At 25.3% G+C, this 23,599-nt stretch overlaps 2 protein-coding genes across 2 annotated transcripts; both read left to right on the forward strand.

The window, feature by feature from the left end:
• Positions 1–10,623: 10,623 nt before the first annotated feature.
• Positions 10,624–12,459, forward strand: LOC135928238 (damage-control phosphatase ARMT1-like). Its single transcript, XM_065464642.1, has 5 exons — positions 10,624–10,664; positions 10,709–10,814; positions 10,862–11,094; positions 11,152–11,314; positions 11,359–12,459. The coding sequence occupies exons 1-5, from the start codon at positions 10,627–10,629 to the stop codon at positions 12,307–12,309; spliced, it is 1,491 nt and encodes a 496-aa protein (XP_065320714.1). The 5' UTR covers positions 10,624–10,626; the 3' UTR covers positions 12,310–12,459.
• Positions 12,460–17,050: 4,591 nt separating this feature from the next.
• On the forward strand, positions 17,051–18,990 carry LOC135927966 (damage-control phosphatase ARMT1-like). The gene is made up of 5 exons (XM_065464255.1): positions 17,051–17,196; positions 17,244–17,349; positions 17,391–17,623; positions 17,662–17,821; positions 17,864–18,990. The coding sequence occupies exons 1-5, from the start codon at positions 17,159–17,161 to the stop codon at positions 18,848–18,850; spliced, it is 1,524 nt and encodes a 507-aa protein (XP_065320327.1). The 5' UTR covers positions 17,051–17,158; the 3' UTR covers positions 18,851–18,990.
• The last annotated feature ends 4,609 nt before the right edge of the window (positions 18,991–23,599 follow it).

The following is a 23,599-nucleotide window of genomic DNA, read 5'->3' on the forward strand; positions in this document are numbered from 1 at the left end:
AGAAGAGAAGAAGAAGAAGAAGAGAAGAGAAGAGAAGAGAGAGAGAAGAGAAGCTTCCTCGGGAGATATTTATATGAAATCACCCTATCTAAACTATTTTGTTCATTGGGGCCCCTTCAATTTCAGGGTTTCTATCTGCAGTTATTTGTCAAATAGAGACTTTTTTTTAGCGGTTTCAACGCCAAAATCTCGATTTTATAACCCTTAATCAGTTTGCCTAAATTTATAACTTCGTTCCACTTGGTATACACAAATATCTAATTTTTCTATTAAATTATGATAATTATACTAATATGAGTATGTTCTGCCCTTCGGAAAATACCAGGACTAAGTTATTCCCGCAAAATGGCTATAAAATGCTAAAAAAAAATCATAAAATCTTACCAAAAAGGTTAAAAAATTTTTTATTTAAATGTCGACAAATTAAATGTAACAGCATTAAAAGAAATAACCTATGTATTTAATATTTTTATAAATTATAAAAATAATTAACCTTTACTATATCAAAGTTCTACATGCTACTATCAAAATTAAATCTACTTAATGTATGATTGTCACCAATATATATATATATATATAATTACCGTAATCTATAAATGAACGTTTTATTGTTAATTTTTATTTTTCCTATCAACTTTCCTATCCTCTTAATGTTATATAAATCGAATCGATGGAGACTATATATCTCTAATGTTAAATTTTAAAAAATTTTTTGTACATCACATGATTCGAACCATGACTTGGCAGTTCTTCCACTCAGCCACCTTCCATATTAAAATTTGTAATATAATCTTTCTTCCCATAGAAAATAAACTATGTAATTTGATATTTCTGATTCCTCATTCAAATGCCACATCCAGAGAGAACTCTTTCCTCATTACCATTCTAATTGATTAGATCGAACAATTGTTCTGTTATCAATTTCCAAGGAAAATCAACTTCCGAAAATATGTTAGATACAGATACTTTGTATTCTTTAAATTTTGATTCGCTGAAAATTTTTTTTTTAAATATCCGGGCCGGGCCGTATTTTTTTAAAAAATTTATACAACATGAATTATTATATTCGTCAATTAGATATGGTTATAATGATTAAATATAGTTACGATTAATATAATGTTTGGTGAAAGTTAACACTAGCTAACACTCGTAGTATCTATTACATAATAAAATTATAGTTTTCCTGCCATGGAATAAATACGCAAAGGGTTAAATGCATATATTATAAATATATAATATATGTTATATTTTTTATTAATTAAAATATCATTTTTATATTTTTTATAAATACATAGTATATTCTCAATATATATTTTTTTTTTATAGTATCAATTTGTAATATACTAAATATCTGTTTAGAATAAAATTAAAATAAAATATGTAGTGTTATTAAACGGCTCGTTTTGAGCCGATTTTTAAAAACGGCTAACTCAGTTTTTTATCCAGAAAATGCAAGCTTGAAAATTTTGATCATAGTAGGAGCAAAGATCCAGACATATAGTATCGAAACTTCGAGGCTTAATCAATATTTTTCTGGCGAAAATATTGAGTTAAAATAAGAAAAAAAACGAAATAATGAATTTTTTGTGCATACCAGGTCGAATATAATTTTAAAAAAATTTCGAGCTGGGCTTAAAAATATTTTTAGATATCCGAGCCGGGTCGGGCCTAAAATTTTTAAACCCGGGCCGGGATTAAAAAATTTTTGTGAGTATTAACATTTACATGTATTTAAAAATTTTTCATAATCCATAGTGATTGACTTCATTAATGACATAAATAACTTATAATTTTGTCATAAAGATTATTATAATAAAACTAAAATATATAATACATTATTTGGTTTGACATTGGATATTATATCCTGCAGAGGTACCATTTGTACGGCCCGGCCTGGCCCAGATTAAAAAATTTTCGGACCGGCCCGGGTTTAAAAATTTTAGGCCCGGCCCGGGTCGGATATCTAAAAAAAAATTTTGGAACCCGGCCCGGCCTGGATTTTTTTAAAAAAAAAATTTTTTAGGCCCGGCTCGAAATTTTTTAAAATTATATTCTACCTGGTATATACAAAAAATTCATTATTTCGTATTTTTTCATATTTTAACTCAATATTTTCGCCAGAAAAATATTGACTAAGCTCCGAAATTTCGATACTATATGCCTAGACCTTTGCTCCTTCTATGAGCAAGATTTTCTGGCTTGCATATTATTTTTCTGGATAAAAAACTCGGCTCAAAACGAGCCTTTTAACAACACTAACATATTTTATTTTTTTTATATTCTAAACAGATATTTACTATATTACAAATCGATACTATAAAAAAAATAATATTTTGAGAATATATACTATGTATTTATAAAAAAAATATAAAAATATATAACATATATTATATATTATATAATAATCTATCTAATCCTCTGCGTATTTATTCCATGACAAGAAAACTATAATTTTATTATGTAAAAGATATTATGAGTGTTAGCTAGTGTTAACTTTCACCAAACATTATATTAATCATAACTATATATAATCATTATAACCATATCTAATTGACGAATATAATGTTTCATGTTTTATAAATTTTTAAAAAAAATACGGCTCGGCCCGGATATTTAAGAAAAAATAATTTTCAGGCCCGGCCCGGGTTTTTTTTTAAAAAATTTTTCAGGCCCGGCCCGGCTTATTTTAAAAATTTTGATATCTTTGAAATATCCTTTAAAAGGTGTATACTTATTTCCAATTTTTAAATCTAAACTATTACTATTTAGAGTTTTCAAAAAAAAAAAATTAAGACGAGTAAATGTTGTTAAACGGCTCCTAACTCAATATTTTATCCAGAAATTTATTAAGCAAGCCTAAAGATTTTGCTCTTAGATGTATTGAAACAAAAATAAATAAATAAAAAAAATGCCCTTTACTCTCAAAAATATAAATTATCAATCCAAAATAATCCTATCTAATAATATTAAATAAATATACTAAACATTACTAGAATTCATCTTTAATTATGCACATATAACATTATAGATATTAAACATATTGATTCTTTCCCAATCAATCCCGTCTTCATCCAATATCTCCACTCCAAATCCAAACAAAGAATGTTTCTAACAACAACCCATGTGATAATTTCGTTTTCCTCCCATCCACCAGGAAAACTATTTTTCCTGTCAGAAAATAACTGACATTTGATGTATTATATTAAATTTATTTCTTCTTTTTTTCAACAGCTACAATACAACAGATGGCACAAAGGATTGAACATCTATTGGCGTAATCTCGACGCTTGCGGCAATATTGTCCTGGCTATAATGTTCAGTTAGCCGTTTTTAAAAATTGGCTCAAATCAACCCCTTTAACAACACTAGTAAAGGCATAGCCTTTTACTATATAAAATTTATTGTCGTACAAAAGGCACAAGATTCATAAATTTTTAGCCAAAGTTACACGATATAAATAAATAACGCTGTCTTATAGCATTCAATAAACAGTCTTTTTTTGTATTTTTTTTGGTGGAAGAATAAAACAATTTTTTTTTTCTTCAAAAAACAATTTTTTTTACAATTAAAATTAATGCTTGTTAACATTAAGTGTATTTATTGATTGATTTTTTATTCTCTTTAAATTAATAATTCCTAAATATTAACCCCCCCTCCCATTAATAATTATTCACGGCAGTTTAATAAAAAATCAATTTATACAGTGTAAACATCTAATATATCCATATTAAAATCCTTCAGAAATCTTTTGCCGACTCAATATATTTTTATATATAAAGATTTGTTTAAATCATAATAAAATCATAAAAATGATGTATAGAAAAATTAAAAACTATATTTATTATTTATTACTGTTTTTAACATAACATTTATATAAAAAACTATATTTTAAAGTAACATTTTAAATAAAAAGAATTGTACGAATTAATGATGATTTAATGATTTTGTTCCCAAAAAAAAACCATAATTATATTATAAAAATTTTATGAATCATTTTTCTAATGTTTAAAAAGAATTCTTTGGTAAAATGTCTAATTTTTCTAAAAACTTGAATTCGGCGAAATAAAAGCCGTTTATGGGTGTGACTATAGGAATTAAATTTTTTTTATTCATCTTGGTTACGATTGGAGTAGATTGATGCTGATGATTGAAGGGAACAAAGAGACGCAAGTCATATTAATGTTTTCCCTAGGGCTCATTAAATAGTTGCCCTTCCATCTTAACCCATCTACGTTAGATATGGTGGACTCGAGATGGTGGAATAAGTGCGTCCGTGAAACCTCGATCAATGGGCATAATTAATTGTCGTATAGCGCTGTGTCTGCCCTTCTAATCTACTGGTGAAATTTGATAAACAAATGTGCCAGCACGATGTCAATTCTAGGTATAAACCAATGGCAGCTCTCAATTGTTCATCTGATAAGAGATTACCAAGGTTACCACTACAGAGTGATCCTAACCATTCACATGAGCACAAAGTCTGTCAGCTGATTGAAGGCAGGGATATTACTTAGGCTTGGAGATTTTGCTTATAGATGGCAGAAAGGTTTGGACATCCATTAACAAAAATCTTGAAGCTTTGCATAATATTTTTTTTTGGCTAAAATATTGGGTTAGCCATTATAAAAATTCGAACCGTGTTGCAACATGCATCACTTAGTCTTAAATAAATTCCTATATAACATCTAAAATAATTCCAACAAAAAATTGATTTAATTATCACCACCTCCCCCTATAGAAAATTCCTGCGCATGCGCATGGCAATATCTAAATAATAATCCTTGAGGTATGTATTGATATGATAAGAATAAATTTTATCTTAATATATGAATATGATAAGAGCAAAGTCATGACTTTCAAAAAAAACAACTTATTTTGGCCTCTTTTCCCCATTTTTTTTACTGAACAGCTCGTGGGCAAAATGCCCAGTCGATCTTATGACCGGTCCTCTCCTGATTGGCTGATATAGTTTTTTGGGAGGGTGTGTGATAAAGATGCGAATAAATTTTTGTTAGTGATGATTGACTGCTTGTGGAACATATAAATCCTAAATACATAGAGTTGTTTGTTAATCTGTATGAAAAAAAAAAGATTAACCAAAAAAATCTTTATAAAAGAACTAACTGTATCTATGTTTAATTACATGTAAAAGCAAAAATCTTCTAGATTTAAATAAACACAAGATATATTTACTTACCTTGTACATATTTTGTCATTAAATTTTAGAATTATTTTTAAATTGATTTTTCGTATATATATATATATATTATTATTTTTATATATTTAATTATAACTTAACCTCAAAATCTTCATCACGAAATTGTCGAATTCTTGGAATAAGTACACTAAGCCTATTCAAACTAATAGAATAATTTACCATTCGTAGTTATGTCTGTCAAATAAGTATAGTAAATTCTATTGAAAGTATAGTACATATAAATTTTATCCAGTTTATTTGTAATTCGTTATTTTTGAAAAAGCCTACATTCATATATACACTAGGGATGTAAGCCCGGACCCTGGTTCAAGAATTTTAAATTTCATTTAATGGAAATTTTAATAAGAGAAACTTAATTGAAACCGATTTCCTAAGAGTGGTCCGAACCTGCACAAGATCCATTTTACCCCGGGTTTAATGAGTTGTCCTCAATTTGGTGTCTGGTGTTCCATGATTTCAAAATGTCCAACCAAACAATTTTAATTTCCTGAACCTGGGTTCGGGTTCACATCCCTGATATATATATATATATATATAATATGCTTGAATACCGATCTGACAAAATCAATCGCAAAAATATGAAGAAATATATAACTTAAATATTAAAAATTCTCCAGGTCTACACTAAATTCAGGGTAAATCCTCCGGTATATATTCGTTGGAAGAAAATGTAAATTAATTGCTTGGTTATGAATTTTAATCGCTAATCATACAATAAAAAATTAGTTAATCAAAAGATTTATTGATTTCAATTACGAATTATATTTATCGATTTTTTAAATTTTCGCAAGAGATTCTTGTAAAATCTTCTCCCAGTTTTGAACGAATCTATATTTTAAATAATGTTTAAAAAAAAAATAACGCTGATTTTAACATAAAGGATTGAAAGGGGAAGGGGGGGGGGGAGTGAGAATGTGTTTTTATTATATAATAATAATTTATAAAACGGAAAATAAATATTTTTTTTAACATTATATTTTTAATATTTTCTATATAATATTCATATTTTAATTAACCTTATTTTTTTACTCCCGCTTATTGTATGTTATTATATAATAAATATACCATATATGCGGTACGAGTAATTGATTTTCTCCTTTTCCAAAAAAAAATAATAATAAACGGAGATCTAATTATTATAATATATAAAATTTATAACCTTTCCTCGAGAAATAAAATAGAATAAAAATTTGGAATTATTATCGACTTTTACAAAAAAATTATCCAATATTTCTGTTTTAAGTTAACTCAATTATATTATTTTTAATATTTAGTAAGGAAGGAGTATATAATGTATAAACTCTTGCAATATTGAGCCTTGATAATTTATCAGAATTTAAAATTGAAACACGCTTTTATAATATATGCAAATTAAACTTTACCTGTGAACATCGAATTTAGATAAGAAGAAGAAAAAAATGAAAATATTTCAATATCTCAAGGTTTATAAATGTTATCAAGATATTATTAATAATGTTCAGAGTTGTTAAAAGATACATCGTCAAAAATAATATCTAGATACAGATATTTTAATCAAAAATATATCTAGATTACAGATACAGATACCACATTTTTATATCTAGATCCTTTAACAACTCTGAATTAATGTTACATAAGAGGGTTTCAAGGATAGTTACTAAATGGCTAAAAACAAAATTAAAAAAAATTAGAAATCTCACTTATATCTCCTAGAAAATTTTGCGAAGTATCAATTTGAAATTAATATAAATAGCTGCTAGGGAAAGTAAGCGCTTGTATTTATATTGAGTTTTTTTTTAAAAAAAAAAAAATTACTAAAAATAGAGGAAATATTACCATTGCTCCTAATTGGGATTATTGAGAATATTGGATGATATTTTCTTCATTTAAAAAAAAAAACTCATACGAGTATTTACTTCCCAAGGGCATCTATTAATATTAATAGTTGCTAAGGAAAGTAAATTAATGAGCACTTTATTATCTGAAATTCCACTTCTTTGGTATTCCACTTAATACCGCGGGAATAAGTTTATTGGGTTTTATATGTCCTTCCATTCCTCTTGTAACATGTGGTCTTCATGAGAAAGAAAACTAGAGGCTACACGCCCATTTTTGTCCCACTACCTCTACCCCTAACATATTTCCTACTATTTACAAAGTATTTAAGGAACCTGTTTTAGGGGATGAAATGGCGTCAGATGTAACAAAAATTTAAAATGCCATGATCAAACACGTAAAATATAGATATACATGTCTTCCTGTCGTATATATATAATAAGTTCGCATTATAATAATTCTGAGGTAAGTTGAAAGACTTTTGGATCCAATCCGAAAAAGTTATATACTACTAAGCTATTCTGAATAAATAAAATATATTATAAGTCCACAATGCAAATATTTAATATATTACTTTTTTTTGGACCAATATTACCTTAATTTATAAATCTAAGTTTCAAAATCAAATAATTTCACAATGAAAGCAGAAATAGGTAACAGATCTGATGGAAGCAACGATACAGTTCTTAGAAAATTATTTCTTTGATTTTCTAATTTGATGTAAATTTAATTTGTTATTTTATTTTTATCATTTTATGAAACCTAGAGGGAGTAGTAGAGATATATTAAATACGATGATCATAAAATTTAAAATGTTTAATTTTCAAAATTTGTATTATAAAATTTAATCTTGCTATTGATCTTAACTATTTAATTTTAATGTCCGATGTAGAGATGATTATAGTCTAATCAAAAAACCAAAACAAATAGAAAACTAGACCGTAGACGTTAAAAATAAATTAGATTTAAATCATTTTTTTTAATATGAGTTATAGTCGTTAATTTAATATTATGAATAAAATTTATAGTTTATTAATATTTAAACTTATAAAATTAAAGTTAGAAATTTCACGAAATAATAAAGTTTGGGAAAATTTCCCCAGAAATGTTGAGGAAATCACGAGAAGATTAGTGGAAAATATAAAAAAAAATGGGAAAATTATAAAAATATAAGAAAATTATGAGGAAATATAGCAAATTATGTCATTGATAATGACACAATAATTTAATAATTTTTTTAAAAATTATATTTGTTAAATATATAATATATATCAATATCGGTAAGCTATGAATGGTTATTATAATTAAAATAGAATCATTCTCCCATAACATCTACAATTGAATTAATTTATTTAACCTATATATAAGCCAATGCCTTATTATTTGGCTTATTAGTGGAAGCTTAGCTCCCATTAGCAATGCATTCCTATACATTGATTTATATTAATATATAAATAATCTTGTTTCTGAGAAGTTAATCCATAATTCCAAATTGCTAGGAAATTAACCACGATATATATTGTCATTTTGGTAATATTTGGGAATGTCAATATTTATATAATCCTATGCCTTTTTTTAAAAATGATTATTTTCCTTAAACAATGAATCTAACATATTCAATTATTACATGGCATCTATTGCAAAGAAACTTAAATAAATATTGATGTGATTTTTCAAAATGGTAATAAATCAAGGACGTTTTGATAAATAAAAATACCTTACAGTGTAAAAATTTTTGATGTTTGAAAAACAGTTATAAACTAAGTAATAAACATAAATTAATAATTATTTAACAGTTTATACACAATTTGCAAGATATTCTAACATTTTTGTTATTATTATTACATATATAATATATAAAATAAAGATTTTCTTCCAGAGAATTACCAATTTTTCCATAATTTTCTGCGGAACATGTCCTTCCCATTACATCTCTATATAAGACGCAGAGGACCATAACGGGTCATATAATAAGTCTAGTGTTTATTTTAGTAGCAACTTGTATGAGAAAATGTGGTCTAACTTTATATAGATAAAAATTAAGTAGAGTTAGTTAGTTGATGTTTGTTTTATTTACTGCGTATTCTGTAAGTTGCAGAAAGCAGTTGCGATAAATTAACTAAAATTCAAAATGGTAAAACAATTCATTTAAAAAAATTTTTTTATCGAAGGCAAATAAAAGATCAAGGTTTTTTAAAGATAATTTGCGAAAGGGAAAACAAGGTTAATATCAAAATCTGAAGAAGTGTACAAAAATATAACTCAAAATATAAAAAAATATTTCACGTTCTCCTTCTATCTTTCATTAAACAACCATTAAAATAATACATATTATTTTGGTGATTCTGTTTGATTTGGGGGAGGGGGTGATATAGACATCCTATTGTGTCACAAATAGGAAATATATTATGCCGTAAAAAAATAAAACCAAAAGAAATAAGAATACGCTTACAAAAAAAAACACATTTATAACACCATTATAATAAAAAAAGGGCGACAATATCTATATGGGATAAGCATAATAAAACAAAAAGGAATATCAAAGATGTAATATACTACTTGATTGGCTATTCATTAATTTTAAATGCATACATCATTCAGCGGTAGAGCCATTTTGTAGTCTGATCGTCTAATAATCATTTTATTATTATATTTATGTATATTAATGTCATTTAATCGGCGTGACAATCACCAAATATTTTAAATATATGATGTGGCGCATTGTATAAAAAGAAGAAACGAAAAATCCATCTAACAAAAATTTTTAGACATTCTTTTAATTATTTGTTAACTTTGAATATTATATTTTTAAAAAAAGATGATGTATGATTTGATGGTTAGAGTTCTTCTATAATAATTGCATTTAAAATACTGAATAAAACAAAATAAAGCTAACTAGTATCATTATTATTAATATATAATTTTATTTTAGAGTGAAAAGATTTATATAAGGATAAACTATAAAGAATAATGGCTAAAAATGTTACTATGTGTGTTTTTAAATGCATTTAATGTATGAATAGTCACTAAACTTATAAAATAAAATATGGAGTTATACCCACCAATACTATAGAGTTAAAGAAATAAGTATAAAAATTCTCAAATTTAATTTTTAAATTTAAAAAAAAATAGTTTGAATTCACTCAAGTAGTTTAGTTTTAAGATTTGATGTACATTTAAGATATTTTTTGTATTTATTATTTTATTTCCTATATTAAATTATATGTATCTAGGGTAAAAAAATATATAATAAAATACAAAAATTAACAATATAAAATGTCAACTTCAGTAAAACAAAAATAAATTATACACTAGGTGTTAATTATTTCAAATTACAATAATTTTTATAGGATACGTAAAAAACATCAAGATTCTGAATAACCATGAAAAGATTCCGAATTAATCACTTTTTTTAATTTATGTATTTTACAAGATATATTTTTCAAATTAAGCATTTTACCCGTAGGGGGGGTATAAAATAATTATGGTTATGCTATAATATACAAAAATAAGAAAATACAAGTATCATTAAAAAAATCAATTATTACGATTAATTTTTTAACATATGTTTTTTAACATTAACTCGGCAATATATGACTTATCCTCAACCTTTGTCCGCTAAACATCGCAAGTAAATTTTATAAAAATTTTCTCAAGCTTAATAATTACATTAAGCTCATTTGCTTATGTGACTGTACGAGATCGCTTGCCTACTATATTAGGCAGAGTGATAGATTTTGTTTATAGAAGTTGGGATGGATTTAGGAAAAAATATGGCAAGGTTTAAAGTTTTTACAAATTTTAATATAAATTTAAATTTTTTTTCAGGAAGCTGAGGAAGATATTAACTTAATAAATGCTGCTCTATCCAGATTGCATTATCAAATACAAACAAATAAACCATTGGAGCCTATTACTGATAATAAAGATGATAAAATTTTATGGAACAGTGAATTTGATAAATTATTTAAAAAAGATGGTAATTTATTATGGTTTGAAAGTCCTTGGTTATTTATTGAGACCTTTATGTATAGAAAAATTAATGAATCCTTTTTTAACAGGTATAATATATTAACAAATGGATATTATTATTTATTTTTTTCAATACCAATCTATAGCAAATTTCTGCAAGATTTTGATCCATTTTCTGAAATTAAACATCAATCATTTGAGAATTCAATTGATGCTATATTGATAATATGTGAATATTTATATAAGCTAAATAACCTAGGGTGGGAAGATAGTGATGCCATGGAAGCTATATTTCACAAGATTATGAAAGTTTTTTTTATATATATATTTTGCAAATAATTATGTTTACATAGGTTTCATTATGGGGTAATAAATTTGATTTATCCTTATCCAATATGAATGCCACACAAGTTGTTGAAAATCCCTTAGTGAATTTAGATTCTTTTGACCCTTTTATTATGCGCAATGATTTACAGTTTGTTTTAAATCACTTAAAGAGATTAAAGGAAAGATCACTGGGTGCCACTAATAATTTGCACCAGAAAGGGTTGTATATTCGCACAATCGATTTAATATTAGATAATTCTGGTTTTGAATTATTTACTGATCTGGTTTTAGCATATTACTTATTAAAATCAAATTATACAGATAGAATCATTTTAAGAGGCAAGATAATGCCTTGGTATGTATCAGATACAACTGCTAAAGATTTTATTGACCTATTAACTTGGCTATCTAACCCTGAAGATGATTGTGAAAATCACCAAAAATATAATGATTTATATGTCAGAGAAGATGTAAAAAACAAAACTGAGGCTGGGGAAGATCCTAAAAATATATCAGTTATAGACAAAGATATGAAGGAAGAAATGAAATTTTATGGGAAATGGTTTGCTCGAGAAATAAAACAATTGATGGAAAATAGAGATTGCAAAACACTACATGATAGAGATCTATCTCGTATTGAATACAAGGACAATTATTATTGGACCCTTCCTAGTGACTATGATGCAATGTCTGACCTTGATCCCAAACTATATCAAGAATTATCACATTCCGATTTGCTAATTTTTAAGGGAGATTTGAATTTTCGAAAATTAGTTGGTGACTTGCAATGGATACCTCATACATCTTTCAGAGAAGCACTTAGGCGGTTTACACCTGCCCCTTTATTAACTATGAGAACAAACAAAAGTGATCTAATAGTGGGGATTTCTCCTCAAATTGAAGAAATCGCAGAAAAGACGTATCCCCAAAACTGGATGATATCGGGAGAATATGCAATTATAGAATTTGATCGTTGATTAATTCTCCAAGCATTTTTTTTCTAGAAAATTATTCACAAATGTGATAGTAATATTTTGTAATATTCCTTTTTTTTTAAATAGTCAATTAATAATAGGCTGATACACAATTTGCAATACCATAAAAATTTATTAACAAAAAAATAATAGTTAAATGGATAATGAATATTTATATAGTTTAATATGATATATTATTGCACATTTTTGTAAAATATATTTGACTTAATTAAATTTGTTATTCAAAAAATATATATTATTTTTATTTATTTTAGAAAAAAAAGGTTCATTAAATATATCATAATAACACTTAGAGTGACAATCAACTCTTAAAAGTAGGAGTAATTGTATGCTATTTTTATTACATTTGATTTAAGAGTAGGAATCAGATCAGAATATTACTGTTTTCATGTTTCTGGGGTATAAATAATATCCCCATCCTTAGAAATGTAACATTTATTTATTTATCTAATATTATAATATTTAATGTCATTACTCCCTGCTGACACATAAAAAATGTGAATTTTTTCAGTTTAAATCTAAACTTTAATAAGGCTTATATAACGTACTCGAATTCTTTTTATTTAAAATATAATATTCTTATTTAATAATTTTATTTTTTCGGTTATTTTTATTATAACTTGTTTCAGGAACATTTATTTCTTGCTTATTCGATCAATATAAGTAATCAATTTTTTTATAATCATCATAACATTAAGATTATAAAATAGAATATTTTTTACAACCTACGAAAATAAATCATTCTTCATTTTACAATTAGATAATGTAAATTATGTAAGGTCTTGGAAATAATGCTGTTTATTTCGTTTAGTTTTTAAGAAATTTAAATAGCGGATAAGGTCTCTGAATTCTATCTGTTGGAGTTAATAATTTTTTAAGATTGAAAACTTTTTTCCATGTATATTTATTTATTCTTTGATTTTGTTATCCTAAATATTATCTTTATAAACATTCATAAGCACAGCCAAAAAATCTAGATGCCGGCTAAAATATTTTCCAAAATATTACTGATTAGTAAATTTTATTGCATATATTCCAATTTACATTTATTTATCACTTTATACTGCAGAAATAAATATGCTACTTTTATATTCTATAAATAATCTCGATTTAAAATTTTCCTTGGCCTTATAATTATCTACCATTTGAAAATTTTTCAAATCATTTAAAACTTTGTATTGCAAAACTAAGGTAAATTGTTTTAAAAAAATTGGCAATCGATAGGATTGAGACTAAATATCAAGGACCACGAGTAGTTTTGTTAAACGGCTCGTTTTGAGCCGATTTTTAAAAACGGCTGACTTAATATTTTATTCAGGAAAATATTATCTAAGCCTCGAGATTTCGATAATATATGTCTATACCTTTTTTCCTTCTATGAACAAAATCTTTAGGTTTGCGTAATATTTATCTGGATAAAATATTGAGTTAGCCGTTTTAAAAAATCAGCTCAAAACGAGCCATTTAACAACACTAACCGCAAGAATGATTGACTTTGGTATTTATTAAGATATATTGATGATCACAAGCATTATTGAATATCGTAACATCTAACTACCTCTAATTTTAATTTGGTATAGACAGCACTAAAAGTATTCGGTATATGAACATGGCTGATTGTAAAGATAGCAGTTTATTTGGACGATATTATAATTACAGGAAAAAAAATGGTGAGATTTAGAAAATATTAAAAATCAAACTATTAAGTAAAAACAAACATTTATAAACAAAACCTCGAGAGGAGAAACTAATAATAAATATAATTACAGAGAGGAATGACCAATCGTGTATGTACAATAGCGTATACCCAGCGTCTACATGACAGGATTTTCACTGGATGCAAACCCCCTTCAAAAACCTTTGCCTACCCACCTAAAAAATCCCCGCCGCCTTCGGCGGCGATGTCTCTATATCATTATTTTCATCTATTTATTTATTGATACTCTTTTCAAATAATTTATAAAGGATAACTTAAATTAATCTATCTCTACTACCAACTATCGATATTTTGTGAATATAAAGAATTTATTTTTTAGATAATAAATTTAATTAAAACCTCCATTATTTACAATGAATTAATTATTATGAGCTAGCTGAAATATCTAAACCTTTTAAATTATATTTAAAAGGATAGTTTATTTGGAAAACAATGTGTATGATTGTTTGCAATATATAGATTTGGTCGATTAATTGTATTATAATAATACTATAATAAAAGTATTAATTTTTACAGCAATAAACTTTGTCTTATTTCATCTCAAAATTTATAGATAACCCCCAAATATCCTACCCCCATTAAAGCAGCTTACCCCCTCAAAAAAAGGATGCAAACTGTTCCTACCCCTCCCGCTCATGTAAACGCTGCGTATACCTAAGGATCATTACAAAACGTCGAAAACAATTTATCTAATAGACAAAAGCAAATGGTATAAACGTACAAAATCAAGCATACAAAAAAAACTACACTATTACACCAGAAAAATTATTCCTTGTAGAAAGATGCATTCAAACTATATAATAAAAAATCATGAATACCGGCTAAAAATAACTAATTGCATTAATAGCTGGGTCATATCTTCTTCGTTAAAAAATTGGAAGCATTTATAGTGAAACCTAATCAAGTGGAAAAGGGAAAATATAGATATTCAACTAAAATATTCATAAAAAATAACGGAAATAGAAATAAACAGGCTAAATTATCTTACAAAGAGGAAGAAAAAGAAAAGTTCAAATACATTATAACAAATTAATAAAGTGAAGATAATAATAGAACCTAGTAAACAAGAAGGAATTTAATTAAAAAAATCCTGAAACCCATATCCGACGAGGAACAAAAGTAAGTAAAAAATTAATAGACGAAACTTGAATTTGGGGGAAGATAAGATATGTAATATCTGATAAATGTAGTTTATAATAAAAAGGTTATCGTATTAAACATTATATTTGTTTATATAATACAATATTATTTGAATATTATAGGTTTTAATACGTAAAAGATCAATTGAATTAAATAAGATAGAAAATAAAAACTACCTTATCTATTTCCTTTTGATATTGTTACATATTTGTATAAATATTTTCTCGAGTTTATTTTATAATCTTTCTCACAAAATCATTTTACAGTTTTGAATAAAATTTATTTTAGATTTAACCTTTTTCTTATTGTTATTTTTATATTTTATCTTACTTATTATTCAAATATTTATTTTTGTATTATGTATATTTATGTAAGCGAAAAAAGAAATATAATAAAATTATGTTAAATCACTTTGATAATATTTATATGTATATTAATACTATATCTAACTTTCATCCTATATCCACCTTTTGCTTAATTTATGTTTTATGTTATCATTTAAGTATATCTCCTAAGTTTTTTCTTAATACGGTTGTCATCAGGAAAAACGCATTGTTTACTAAGTTTGGATAATCGTAATTACCAATCAAAAAATTTTTGTTTGAGCCTTGGGAGGCTAGATTAAATTTATTAATTAATATATTTATATCTTGTGTAGGTATTAAATATCTAAGTTTTTTTATTATTAAGTTAAAGTCCAAAATTCCAATGTCCGAACATTTGGATTTAACATCATCTGTTAAATTAGCAAGTAATTTATTAATTCTAACAGAGTCATGATGTGCTGTTCGTAAAATAATTAAGTACACGGTCAATGTACACCTCAGTTAAGTCTCCGTTTAACTAGGGAAGTCTATATGGTAACTCAGTGGGTTTAACATCCATTAATAACTTTATAAATCGTTTATTTAATTAAATAATTAATAATGTTTCCAAATTGCATTATAATTTATATTTTAACAAAAATACATAGAATTTCAATGAATTCTATATCACTAAATACGTAAAATTTTTTATTTAAAGCTACATAATATTTCAGCATTTTCTTCAAACTATAAAATTGAAGAAAAAAACACCTTATGAGTTGGACCCTCGAAAGTTATCAACTTTAGTTTTAGATTAATTCAATTAGTATATCATCAACGGATATGGTTATGGGTATATTAATAATTTTAAAAGAGAACATGGAGAGTTTATTAAAATTTGAAATATAAATGTAGTAATAATGATAAAAATATTTTTTTTGACCTTTTATAGAATTATTTTCATAAGAAAATTTTTTATTTTTGCATGTTACACAAATCTTAGTGGGACTAAAGCTGATGATTCTTTTTTTTATGTATATCTCACTAAGAGGTACCAGGACATTATGTTATTATTATCAAAATTAACATTATTTTATTTCCTTATTCACTTACATCTCAGATATATATATATATATATATATATTATATACATTTTACAAAAATAAATATTTGATTAATATGGAAGATAAAATATAAAAATAACATAATAAGAAAAATGTTAAATTTAAAATAAAGTTTATCCAAAAAAAGATGTAAAATGATTTTGTGAGAAAGGTTATAAAATAAACTTACTAAATTATTTATTCAAATATGAAATTTTTTAAATCAACCCCAACTTTCATATTCATTTTACTACAATAATAATTTATGAATGATAATATATTTATATTGTTGGAATTTATATATCATTCTATTTTTCTTTGGAGATAATTATAAATTAATTATGGTATTTTAAATATTAAATTAATAATATTTTTTAAATAATTAAATTTTTAAGAGGATATAGAATTAAATGTTTAAAATTTAAACCTTATTTAATAAGCCAAATTTGAATTTTTAATGTACTCTATTTTACATTTTCTCATAAAAATTTACAACTTATTTTATTGCAATTAAAATAAGTGAATTTAACTCAACATTCGTCCAATCAACGAAAGTAATAATTATTATGACCCTCCCAGATTCCCTATCTGCTAAAGATAAAGAGTAATACATATTTTATTTTATATTTATTTATATCTCAATTGTTGCAGTTCGTTTGCATATGTTATAATAAAATATCGATTACCCACTATTTTGGGTCAGGTTATAAATTTTGTGAACCGAAGTAACAAAGATTTTAGGAGCAAATATGGAATTGTAATTTATTATAATTATAATATAATTATAATTGTTTTAAGGAAGCTGAAAAGGATATTGAGGAAATAAATGGTGGACTTTTAAAATTAAATTATGAATTACGAAATAATAAGGCTATTGAAAAATTTAGAAGCGATAAAAATGACATCGACTTTTGGAATAAGGAATTTGAAAGATTATTGAAGAATAACTCAAATATTACTTGGTATGAAAGTCCTAGTTTATTTGTCGAATCTTATATGTACAGGAATATCAATGAAATATTTTATAAAAGGTCACTAAATATTGTATAATTTATAAAGTTTATTTAAGCAAGTATTTACAAGACTTTGATCCATTTTCTGAATCAAAAGATAAATCCTTTAAAAATTCAATTAATGGCATATATGCATTATGTAAATATATAAAAATGTTAGAGGAAATAGGATGGGAAAACATAGAGTTGCAGGAAATATTTAATAAAATATTGAAAGTATTAAAGTTTTTAATAGCATTTAATTAATTGTTCTTTTAGATTTCATTATGGGGTAATAAATTTGATTTGTTTTTATCAAATATGAATGTCCCACAAGTTAGTGATAATCTTTTGACCAAATTACATACATATGATCAACATATAATATGTGATGATTCTCAACAAATATTTGAATATCTTATCAAAACAAAGAATGAAACATATAATAATATTTTAAATGAGAAGGGTAGCCATGTTATAAACCATTCTAATATTAGAATAATCAATTTAATCATTGATAACTCAGGATTTGAATTATTTACTGACCTTGTCTTAGTTTATTTTTTATTAAAGACAAATCTTGCAGACAAAATACTAATAAGAGGCAAGAATATGCCTTGGTTTGTGTCTGACGCAACTGCAAAAGATCTGAAAAGTCTTTTGACATGGTTATTATATCCATATCACAATAAAGAAAATAATTGTATATATAATGATAGATATGTAAGTGAAATTTCAAATGATTGTGATATTAATCTGTCAGACAAAGAAAATAATAGTCAATTGCCAAAAACAAATAATACCCAAGAATTAGATAATAATATGAATTATTATGGAGTATGGTTTGCTCAGGAAATTTTAAAATTAATGGGAAACCTTCTAGATACACCTGAAAAAGAAACAGTTAATAACTCAAAACCTAGCCTAATATACATTGATAATATGTATTGGACATTGCCTAATGATTATGATGCAATGATAGAACTTGATCCAAAATTATATGAAGAACTTTCCAAATCACTTTTGATAATTTTTAAAGGTGATTTAAATTTCAGGAAACTGGTTGGAGATTTGAAATGGGAACCACAAACCCCATTTAAAGACTCCCTAAGGCGTTTTACCCCAGCTCCTTTAGTTACTCTAAGAACTGTTAAAAGTGATACGATTGTTGGTTTATCACCTGAAAATATAAAAATACCTATTTTAATTTATCCTAAAAATTGGAAGTTTATTGGTGATTATGCTACCATATATTTTAACCATTAATCACTGATTGATAATATTTACTGATTTTTTTACCTCTTTCCCCTCTCATCTCTAAAAAATAATATCTTTTCCTTCTATAATGCTTTATATATTATATTTATTATTCATGAATTTGGCATGGGAAATTTATAATTATTTTAAAAATAAAATAAAAAACTATAAGATACTTTGTTTTTATTGTGTATATTATGAACATGAATAAAGTATAATATAATTCAACCTTATCAATAAAGTGCATATGCAATTCATTTAAATCTTTTCCATGTGAATAATATAAGCCAATATTAACCCTTCAATTCTCCAATGGAAAAAAATAAAATATTTACTCCAATGGAATTTAATAAACCACAATTTTAAATGAAATCCATTTCTCTTCTATTTTCTGATATAATTAGAACTAACCTAAACAATAAAATATATATTTATTTTAATTTATTATGCTTTATTAGATATAAAATGTTAAAGATAATTATAAGTTGTGCCAAGGTTTTCTAAAATAAGGTTTAAAAATATTTAACTCTAAATATAAAGTACATTTTTTTTATATCATAAAATTATTATTTATCAAAATAGAATGAAAAAAAGATTAATTACCTATGTTAACTAAAAAAAATTTAAAAAAAACATAAATTTTGTCTATTATGGTTTCAACAAGCCCTCAGCTAATCATTGGAATGCTTAATCTTAAAAATAACTCAAATTTGGAATATAGATTCCAACATTAATAAAATCAGTGAAAATTCTAGTTCATAATAATTAACCTTTTTTTGTATATATATACATAATTAATTAAAATTCTAGCTTGTTTGGGGTACTATAAACCAAACTCATAAGAATGCTGAAGGATTCTAGGAGAGAAGACAGTCTTTCTAAAATTAATTTTTTATAATTATTAGGGATGTACCGATATTTTTTATCAGATCGGGCCGATATTTTTTATCAGATCGGGCCGATATTTAATCAATTTTAAAATATAGGTTATCGGCCAATATTATAAAATTTCCCTATACGATCCGATATATAATGGCGTCTTTAACAAAAATAAAATGTTATAAAACTTTAAAAAAAAAGTTATATCTAAAATCAGTTATTTTTATAAATAAATTCTAAATCTATTTTTGTATATTTTTTTAATAATAATAATTAATAAACATTCTGCCATATTGTTATTTTTTTCGCGCATTTTGTTTATAAAAGTGTGCGATAGTCTCTTTAGAATCTGTTTTTAGTGAAGCTGGTGATATTGACAATTACCATCGCCGCAGGATGACCTTTGATAAATTTGAAATTTTGGTATTTCTGAAAATTCGATATATTAATGTTAAATATTTATTTCAAATTTCATAATATATTTGTTTGTTACTTATTATGTATATATAGATTAATGTTATATTAAAGCGATTTAACAATAACAATATTTTATATACTTTTAGAATTGCAATTAAGTTGAATATAAAATATAACTGACTGATCATTATAATATATTTAAATGACATAAGTTCTGGTATAGTTATATTATAGATGTTATTCTAATAAAAAGTATATTAAAAATTAAAACCATTGATATCTTTACAAATTACAAATCGGTAATCGGCCGATATCAATTTAATATCGGATCGGCCTTCAAAAAGTGGTATCGATACACCCCTAATTATTATTAATGGTGTCACTTCAGTTCGGCGGTGAAAACTCGGCGTGGCGCCAATTCGACGCGCATTTAATACAGTTGCAATTTATTGTAAATAAATGTTTAATACCAATAAAAAAAAATTAATAATATCAAAAAAACAACTGTCAATCAATATTTATACCGATTATTTTGCAGGACCAATTTACCACATTATGATGTATTTTGATTAGTCAATATTGTGTAAGCCTGGAGATTTTGCGCATAGATGTATGAAAAGTATGACTTCTATCTCGAATCTCACATATTATTTTGGCTAAAATCTTGATCGACCGTTTTTTAAAAATACACCCAAATCGGCTGTCTAACAACACTAATGCTGATCTAAGAAAATTCAAATTAAGAATTTTAGATTTTTTTTAATTTAAAATCCTTAAAATAATTCTATTAATCATTTAAAAAATATATATATATTATGTTTAGGCTAATTTTTTCTATTATTATAAAATAGTCAAAAACGAATTAACGCACAATTTTATTTATTTATGAAATGACAGTAAAACATGCTAAAAATATGTTTAAAAGAACATTAAATAATCATTAATCGGGCGATTTACGTAGTCAGATACGATTAATATAATATTTTCAGCTGTATCCCGATACTAATTGATCTCCGGGGTTGCGTACCAGAAATATATTGTTTATTAAATTTTATTTTCATAATTTCATACCTATATAATAGAAAAATTAGCCTCAACATAATACATATTTTTTTAAAAAAATGATTAATAGGATTGTTATAAGGATTTTAAATAAATCTAGAAAATGAGTCGGTCTTAATTTGAAATTTTTCCGATCAACATTAGTGTTGTTAAAAGAGACCGATTTGTGTCAACTTCAAAAAACTACCTCTCATGGTTTTAGCCAAAATAATATGTAAGATTCAAGATAAAAGTCCATACCTTTCTTACATCTATGCTCGAAATCTCCAGTCTTACATAATATTGGCTAAAATTTTAATCGAGCCATTTAACGACACTAATCAACCAACATACCTTATAACTTGGTAAATTGGTCCTAGCAATGAAAACGGTAATAAATATTGGTTGTTAATTTTTTTTGATTATTACCCATGAGATTTTTATAAAAAAAGAATATGAGGAAATAATTAATAGGACCGACATTCTTGATGACTTCTTAATACTAATAAATTTCAACTGTATTAGATGCGTGCCGGAATGACGCCGTGCCAAATTGTCGCCGCTCTGAATTGACGTGGTACCATTATTAATACCTCTTATAAAACTAAATTTATATATTTTTTTGTTTGTATCTATTAAAGATATTAAAACGTCTTTTGAAAATGTCCCCTAAAATTAAATCAAAATTAACATAATTTTATAAATACACTCATCACTATTTTTTGTTATAATTACCAAGATATATCTTATGTTCAATGTTTTTTTTTGGCTTATTTGCGAAATTTTTGTATTTTATTTCGAGAGTATAATAAAAAGTGTATATCACAACGTCCTTAATAGATAATTTTTGGCAATCGTAAATATTAATTTGGGGGACAATAAGAAAACTGTATTGTGAGATGTAATATTATGTACATGAAAGTCATTATTTATGTAAATAATTAAATTATTCTTGGTTACATATTAGCAGTAAATTTAGAGCACAACAATATTTTTTTGTTGCCAATGATGTTAATTATAATAAAATGTGACCAATCAATGACAATGTTAGGTATTTTATCATAATAAAAATTATTATAAAAGTATATCTCAAAAACATCATGGCAATTTATCACAATATAAGGGGAATAATAAAATGCATATCAAAAACATCGAAGCAATATATCGTAATATTGAGGGGAATTTATAAGATATTGAATTAAATTATGAATGAATGAATGTTTTAAAACAACAAAAAAAATGAGCGTTTAATCTAGTTATCAAATATTAATGTTTTATTTTTCCCCACAGAATATTTAAAAAAAAAATATTCACAATGTTCAGTTTTTTATTATAAAGAAAGAAAGGTATAAGTTTTTTTTATTTTAGATGAAAAAATAATAAATTTGGCTAAAATATTTCTTTTATCATCAATTTCCTGATATATTGTAATAAATAGGTCATTTTTTATGCCGATACAAAGTTTATCCTGGATTCTAATGAAATTTTTTTATTTTTTTTTTCTAAAAAAAGTATATATTTTCCTAGTGCTTATAACAATTATTTTAAATATCACGCCTGGCCAGACTTTTTATAAAATTTTAATTGACCGGGTGAATTTTTAAAAAAAATTTATAACGTGCTTAGTAAATTACGCCAAAAATTTTTGACGGGCCAGTCTTTGCGGGTCTTAAATTTGAACATTCAAACCGTTATAAAGTTAACTTACAGTTTTAGTTGTGTTGTTAAACGGCTTCGATCTTAGCCGATTTTAAATTAAAATTTTAGCTAAATTAATATAATTGCAGGCCTCGAGAATTCATTAATAGATGTCCAATCTTTTCCACCATTGAGAAAAATTTCCAGGCTTGAGTAATATTTTTGGCTGAAATATTGGGTTGATCATTTTTGAAAATCAGGTCCTTTATCAACACTAGTACATGTTTGCTAGTTTTTATTTTAAATAATATTATGACCCCCCCTCACCCCCTCCCCCAATCCAAATGTTTTAAAATTCAAAAGGGTCTGAAATTCTGTTTAATTATTTCAAGTTTATATATTGTGTATGTAGCACGTAGAACGGAAACACAAATCTGACAGCCCATGTACTGGTAAGGATGAGCAGGGATTTTCACTGGGTGAAAACCCCCTCAAAAACATATGCGTACCCTTCTAAATTTTTTCAGAAAATTTAAAAAGAATAACTTAAATTATTTTATCTCTACTACCAACTATCAAAATTTTGTGAATATAAAGGATACTTTTTTAGATACTTATTTCAATTAAAAACTCCTTCATTTACAATATGCATAAATTATAACATTATGTGCTTGCTGAAAATATCTAAACCTTTAAATTACATTTAAAAAGTTGGAAAATAGTCTATGATTGTTTGCAATATATAGATTTGGTCGATGATCAGCAGTATTGTATTGTAATGGG

The sequence above is a fragment of the Gordionus sp. m RMFG-2023 genome, chromosome 4, assembly GCF_954871325.1.
Source record: "Gordionus sp. m RMFG-2023 chromosome 4, tfGorSpeb1-WG-v2, whole genome shotgun sequence".
In the NCBI taxonomy this organism is placed as follows: domain Eukaryota; kingdom Metazoa; phylum Nematomorpha; class Gordioida; order Chordodea; family Parachordodidae; genus Gordionus; species Gordionus sp. m RMFG-2023.

Coding starts and splice junctions, on each gene's coding strand:
- LOC135928238 (XM_065464642.1), top strand. CDS start 10,627: ATGACTTATCCTCAACCTTTGTCCGCTAAACATCGCAA. Junction 10,815..10,861: donor TTAGGAAAAAATATGGCAAG/GTTTAAAGTTTT, acceptor ATTTTTTTTCAG/GAAGCTGAGGAAGATATTAA. Junction 11,315..11,358: donor TATTTCACAAGATTATGAAA/GTTTTTTTTATA, acceptor ATGTTTACATAG/GTTTCATTATGGGGTAATAA.
- LOC135927966 (XM_065464255.1), top strand. CDS start 17,159: ATGACCCTCCCAGATTCCCTATCTGCTAAAGATAAAGA. Junction 17,197..17,243: donor CTATCTGCTAAAGATAAAGA/GTAATACATATT, acceptor CAATTGTTGCAG/TTCGTTTGCATATGTTATAA. Junction 17,822..17,863: donor TATTTAATAAAATATTGAAA/GTATTAAAGTTT, acceptor TTGTTCTTTTAG/ATTTCATTATGGGGTAATAA.